The following is a 6,999-nucleotide window of genomic DNA, read 5'->3' on the forward strand; positions in this document are numbered from 1 at the left end:
ATGTACAATGTGGGTGTTCATAGAAAAACCAGTTCTGTTACACTTCACATCTGTGTTTGGAGATTATATGTATTGCATAATTATGCCATATGTATTGTATTTATGATAAGTCATTTGTAAACCATGTATTGTATGTAAATAGGAAACACAAAAAAGTCCCAGAACCACCATTCTTACTGTCTACTCTGTACTCCTCTAAAAAATCTTGTCCTAAAACTAGACGCCAAGGAGTCATTTTGTATATATTGTGACAATGGAGAAATTGGCCAACTTATACCTCCCCTGCCTCCCTCCACTGTCCAGTTTCTCCCGGGTTCAGTTCCAGGTTCATACCCCAGGCCTTGCCTAACTGCCCTAATGAAGCAAACAGCAGAAGGCCTCTTGGTGACTAGAGCAATGAGGTCAAGCATTATTAACAATTATGATTCCTCCTTTCCCAGTGGATTTTCATTCCTGTCTGTCAGACCCGGGAGTTTCTCATTCATGTTTTCATTCACTCATTCATTCAACAAGGACTTACTGAATCTACCAAGGAGGAGACATTGGCTACAAGTAGCTACACAGAAATGGACAAGGCAGAATAAGATACTGTCTGCCCTGGAGGAAACACAGCATACACAGCCCTTAGTTCTCCTGTAACTGAGTCAGGGAAGACTTTACAGAGAATGAAGGATGAGAAGTGAGTAGAAGTTTAAAAAGTAGTCAAGGAACGGCATTCCAGCATGGAAGCGGAGTCTTCCCTTCTGCCCTTCTAGTTTCTTTGGCTGGTCTAATAATTAGATTGCCATAACAGATTAACAGGAGAAAAACAAAAGTTTAATAACCTCTGCCACCTGTATACAGGGGAGAGACACAGGACAACTGAGCTAACTCCACACAGTGGCCAAAGCCACAACCCTAAACACCACCTTCAGCTAAAGACAACAGATGTTGGGGGTGGGAGTCAGCTCTGCAAGATGACCTGAGAGGCACAGGAAACAAGAGAAAGGTCAAGATGCAGATTTAAGCCCCGCCTCTCAACTGATAGTTCCTCTAGATTTAGAGTCACCTGAGAAAGACATTCTTACAAATGTATATTTCCCTTATAAATGTAAATGTTTCTTATAAAAAGGGCGACTTCTACTAGGTTTTCAGAACTTCTCCTGTATTTACATTTTCTTAAAAATAACCAGCTTCAAAAAAAAACAGCTTAGGAAGTGGCTGGGGGCTCAGTTAAGCAGCTGCCTTCAGCTCAGGTCAGGATCACAGGGTCCTGGGATCCAGCCCCCAAGTCGGGCTTCAGGCTTAGCACTGAGCTTGCTTCTCCCACCCCCTCTGCCTGTAGTTCCGCCTACCTGTGCTCGCTTTCAAACAAACAAATAAAATCTTAAATAAATAAATAAATAGGGGCGCCTGGGTGGCTCAGTGGGTTAAGCCGCTGCCTTCGGCTCAGGTCATGATCTCAGGGTTCTGGGATCGAGTCCCGCATCGGGCTCTCTGCTCAGCAGGGGGCCTGCTTCCCTTCCTCTCTCTGTGATCTCTTCCCTTCCTCTCTCCTACTGTGATCTGTCAAATAAATAAAATCGTTAAATAAATAAATAAATGAATAAATAACCAGCTTAGAGCCTATTGGGCGGGGGGTTACGTTTTGCTTCCCTTCACCAGACTGAGGGAACGCCTGTCTGAAGGTCCAAGAGGATTGGAGACAGGAGGCTTCTGAGGATCTGCATCTTCACGGCTCAGACATAGGACCCATGGAGGAATATGGGTCTGAGTCTTGGAGGACATCCTCATCTAAGGAACATAGTTTCAATGGGGAAAGCACTGAAAGCACTCAAGAGAGTGATGTGGATAGTGGTCCATTTTAACAGGCCCATCTGAGTGACACGACAGAAAATAAACTGCAAAGGGGAACAGGGACGGATCGTGAAGTCAGGCGGGTACTGCAGGCATTCAGAGAGATAGTAATGAAGTCTCTGATTCAGGTAGTGCCAACAAGGCTAAAGAAAAGACGAGACACTCAAAATAGATTTATGAGGTAGAAAATACAGAACCTAATGACCAAAATAAACTGACGTGGGAACAGGGAAAAGATGACAAATGACTCAAAAGTCTGTGTAGTCTGGATAAAGGCTGGTGGTGATGTGGGGGCGGGGTGGCGGTGGAAGGAGAAGGGGTCCCACTAAGATATAAAATGTAAGCAGGAAAGAAAAGATTGAGGGGAAGGTGGAAATGATGAGTTTTCTGAACACGCTGCATTTGCAGGATGTGTTTAGCAAACTGTACCGAGTACGGGTCTGGCATTCAGGGAAGCAGTGCAGGATGGAAAGAAAGATTCCCTAATTACAGACATCAACAGTACCTGAGCCATCGTAATAACAAGGACTTACTGAATACTTAGTACCTACGAGGCACTGTGCTAAAGCGCTTTACTCTTTCTTCTAACCCCCATTTAATTCCTATAATGACTCACAATATAGTTACTATGATCTGGAAACTGAGGTCAGAAGAGTTGAATAATTTGCCCAAGATCAAGTGGATTATAAGAGCTAGGCTGTCATATTATTAAGTTCATGGATCCATGTGGTTTTTCCTAAGAACAAGAGAAAGCCTGAAGCAAGCAGACCCCAGAGGCCTGTGTGACGGAGGCCTCTTTATCACACAGGTTTCAGGGGAGTTCAGGAGTGCTGCTTTCCAGAAGAAAGGAGGAACGCAGAGAATTAAATGATCAAACCATCCCCCCTCCTCTCCTCTGAACATCTCCACTTCCCTCAACCCCCCTCCCCAAGAGCCCCTGCACATACATGCCTCTTAAGGCCCTTTTTTCCAACTCGAGTCCTGGGACAAGGGCCGGGGAGTATTCAGAAACACCTGATACAGCACTTACATCCGACAATTTTATGTGAACATGCTAGAAATCCCCATTAAAAAACACAACAAATATTAACCTAAGAGCAGGTTGTTTGGAACTCAAGGAAGCTCAATTCCCGTGATAAACAGACTGGAGTCTATGAAGCAATGTCTTGTTCAGGCAGCATCAGGCTGTACCCATGTTCCCCCTGCCCTTGAAGCCACGGGTCTCAAACCCTGAGAAGCACCAAATGGCCAGCTCAGGGCACATTGTACTTAAATGTGACGCTCTGCTTTACCTAGAAGGAAGTTAGGGAACCAGTGCCAGCAAGAGTATCTCTGGAGAAACTCAGCAAGTAGAAACCAGGTAGTGAAATTATCGTTGCAGCTTATTTTAAACACATCCAACAGCACTAGAACATGAGCTGGATAATCTCCCCTGGGTTTTATCTTAAGGGGGTGGGGTGGGGAGTATCTTCTCCAAAGTCAGTGATTAATTAATTACATTTCCTTCACAAAGGATATACTTGAGGATTTGTATTAACTAGAGCTAGAACATATAAACGCTGGAAGGAGACCTCTCATTCTACTCTAATTAGACCCTTATCTGAGCACCTGCCATCCACCAAAAAAGAGATCATAAAAAGAAAAATAGTATTTTTATCACTTTTCACTTATGTATCACATTTCACACATAATTACTCATTTAATCCTCAGCCAACTAATGAGGCCAACATCATTATCCTAGATGTAATGTGCTAGTGAATCTTTAAGTAGAATTTTAGAAAGGGAGGCATTCCATCTCTGCTCCTCATTTAACAGACTGAGTTCCAGGATGTTATTCAGCCCTCCCAAGGTCACGCTGCTGGACTGCAGGGATGGCCTGTACTGAGTCTCCCGGCTCTTCCCACTCCAGTGCACTGGCAGCCTCTGGACCACCTGAAGAACCCAAAATAGAGGAGAGGGCAGTTTCACCACCAATAGCCCTATGACCTGGGGCAAACTGCTTCATCCAACTGGGCTTCAGCTTCCTTCTGGCTGCTCAACAACCCTCCAGAGACCTTGTACGCATTAAGTAAGATTAAAGGCACACATTATTTGTTCCTGGTAAGGAGGGGCCATTCCTGGGTTCCTGGGAAACAGGACAAAGGCACCATCACAGGTAAGATGACCACCTGAACTGCAAACTCTACTTCTGGGCCAATCACTTCTGACCTGGGCTGATCAGGCGTTACTTCCCTGCACCCAGCAGTTTATTTCTGAACCAATGTCAGAAATGATTTCATTTTGCAGTCCTTAAGCTGAAAATTTTTTTCAACATCTTCTGTGCAACCTACCCAAAGAAATGCCAAAACAACTCTTACATAACCCGTACTTATTTGCCAGACATTATTCTAAGTGCTTGAAATGTATTTGAGTATCACAAAAACCCAGTAAGATCATTTAACTGAGTAACTGAGTAACTGAGACCCCCTCCCCCCAAAAACTGAACATTTTTAGATGATGTATTTAAGTCAACATCATATTATATATCTGGCCCTAATTAAATACTTGGAGGTTATATAAATTGGATTTAAATTAAGAACTTGAATGGTACCCAACTCCAATTCAACTCAAGGCAAACTTTCAATACTTCTCCTACTCAGTAAAAACATCACTTACCCTCCGTGGCTCAAACTATATGGTATTTACTTTTTAAAAATGCTTTATTGTGGAAAATTTCAAACATACACAAAAGTCACAAGAATAATATAATGGGTGCCAATGTACCCATTACCTAGCCTAAACAAACCCTACTTTTTAATGGCTTTTTTCTCACCTCTTTCCCATACTCCTTAGTGAAGACTTATCTTTAACAGGTCCTATGTACAGTCACTGCAGGAAGCCTGATTCTGAACCTCCTTCTCACCACCATCCACTACGAAATAGTTCGATTTTCTCTTTCCAAAATTTCTGGTCTTTTTATTCTCAATCTGTTCCTTAGCATGAACATCATATTTTCTTCAACTTGGCTGGTCTTTGTGTGTGATCAAGTGTGTTTGGAGCTTCAAACATTTTTTTTTTTAAAAGATTTATTTATTTATTTGACAGACAGAGCTCACAAGTAGGCAGAGAGGCAGGCAGAGAGAGGAGGAAGCAGGCTCCCTGCGAAGCAGAGAGCCCGATGTGGGGCTCGATCCCAGGACCCTGGGATCATGACCTGAGCCGAAGGCAGAGGCTTAACCCACTTAGCCACCCAGGCGCCCCTGGAGCTTCAAACATTTAAATGAGAGTGATAAGAAATGACAAATTCACCGAAGGTTAGTTATTCTGAGGTACTCCAATCTAAACCCTTCTCTTGCAGAAGGGGAAACTGAGGCCCATGCTCTCAACTGTCCAAGCAAGAACTGAAGACAAAAATGGGTGAAAGCGAGCTTCTACTTCCACTCTTTCCACTCCTTCCTACCATCTCTAACCATTCCTACCACATCTGCGAGGACCAGAGTGAGACTCCCAGGTCCTCCCAGGCTGCATACCTGTCTCAGAAGCACTTTAGATTTCTATTGTATCACACCTTGCTGTCGATATCCTTGAAACCAAAAGCACGCCTCAGGCTTTCTCCCCACAAGGCTTGGGTAAAGTGGGGACTGTGACCTACCTGGTAGTCACTCAAATATTTACTAACCCAGACCAGAGTTTCCTAAGGCTCAGAGTTCTCCTTCATTCGTTCTCCAGCAACCAGGACATTAAGCCTATCAGAATTCCTAGCTTCCTCCCTCCCCTTATCTTGGGCCTCCCCACTTATTAACAGTTGAAAGGATATAGTAGTATAAAGAACACAGAACGGGTAATCAGTAACACTGGGCTTGTGTCCTGGCTGTTAGACCTGTACTGTGGACCTTGGACACATCTCCTTTTTCCAAGGACTCCACATGCCCCTCTGTAAAATGGGCAGGTTGAAAAACAGCCCTGTGATTCTTGCCACCTCTCTAGCCAGCATCAAGCCAGGCCTCGGCCTTTCCCACCGCACCCACCACCCGGGTTAGGTCCACTCCACTGCCCAAGTTGCTCCTACTCGCTGCATCTTTACCTCCCACTCCCAGGTTGACCTTGCGGGGGTCCGGATCCTCCCGGAAGTCGGCAGTGAGCTTAAAGACCAGGACCGGCTGGGCCTGCGGAACCTCGGCGAACACAGACGGAGGCGCCATGGCAGGAGAGCTTGAGACAGGCGAGAGCTTTCACCCAGCGCCTGGAGTCACTGGGTCCGGTCTAGACACGGCGACTGGAGGAGACTCTCACCTTCACCTAGCCGGCAGGGGCGGGCCCGCGGCCTCCAATTGTCTAGCTGCGTCTGGAACTTGGCAACGCGGCTAACCAATCGGGAGCTTCTGACGCAGAAAGGGTAGGAGGGAGGGGACGCTCTTAGCCAATCCGAGCAGAGAATCTTATCGGAGGCCAGTCATGATGCAACCAATGCACTGGGCGCCGGCAGAGAGGGGGACCCGGACTAGGGTTGATTGGCAGAGCGGACTCCTATGGCTGAGGGCGTTCTTCGGGGGCCTCGGGGGGCTGGCGGGAGGAGCCGAGCGGCACGGGGAGCGGGAGGTGGCTTCCCTGACCTTCAAGGGCCCAGCGAGGAGGAAAGTGGCTGGACGGAATTCTGGAGGATCGGCCTTCCGGCACCCAGGAGTAGGCGTTCTCGGGGCCGGGCCGGGCCGGGCAGCGCGCGCCTTCCTGACCCCGGCTGGCAGCCAGATCCCCGGCGTCTGCGCGCTGGGGACGAAAAGTCCTTGGCCTGAACGTGCAGCTCCGGAGCGCGCGCGGCGACCTTGACCATCCCTGCCCGCTCCCCGAAGGAAATATGGGTGGGCCGCCTGCCTGGGTTTCAGGCAGGGGACATCCTACTTTACATCCTCTTTACAAAGAGGGTCCTGGTCCTCAAGGACCTTCAGGATTTGGGCAAGGTGTCCCTCTCCAGTTTTGCTCCCCCGCACGCACTCAACCAGATCTTGCTGTCATCTGGCTGGTACCCAAACTGCCTCTTCTTTTAGTCTGGCCGTTCCTTCCTCCCCAGCTCCTCTCTCCACCGGGCGACCTTCAAGATCCCGAGTAAATAAATACTTCCTTCATAAAGACTCTCCTTAACCCCCACTCTGGTCAAAATACGCCTCTCTTTTCCTGTGCTTCTGT

The 6,999-nt window shown here is 47.0% G+C and overlaps 1 protein-coding gene across 1 annotated transcript in view; it reads right to left on the reverse strand.

Moving 5' to 3' along the window:
• The window catches only part of GOT1 (glutamic-oxaloacetic transaminase 1), a 31,047-nt gene extending 24,924 nt beyond the window's left edge, over nucleotides 1–6,123 (reverse strand). The window contains exon 1 of the mRNA XM_044240291.1: nucleotides 5,900–6,123. Within this exon, the coding sequence (XP_044096226.1) occupies nucleotides 5,900–6,017 (118 nt within the window). The 5' untranslated portion in view covers nucleotides 6,018–6,123. The remainder of the gene's footprint in view (nucleotides 1–5,899) is intronic.
• Between the last annotated feature and the right edge of the window lie 876 nt (nucleotides 6,124–6,999).

Source organism: Neovison vison, chromosome 2 (assembly GCF_020171115.1).
Source record: "Neovison vison isolate M4711 chromosome 2, ASM_NN_V1, whole genome shotgun sequence".
NCBI lineage: Eukaryota > Metazoa > Chordata > Mammalia > Carnivora > Mustelidae > Neogale > Neogale vison.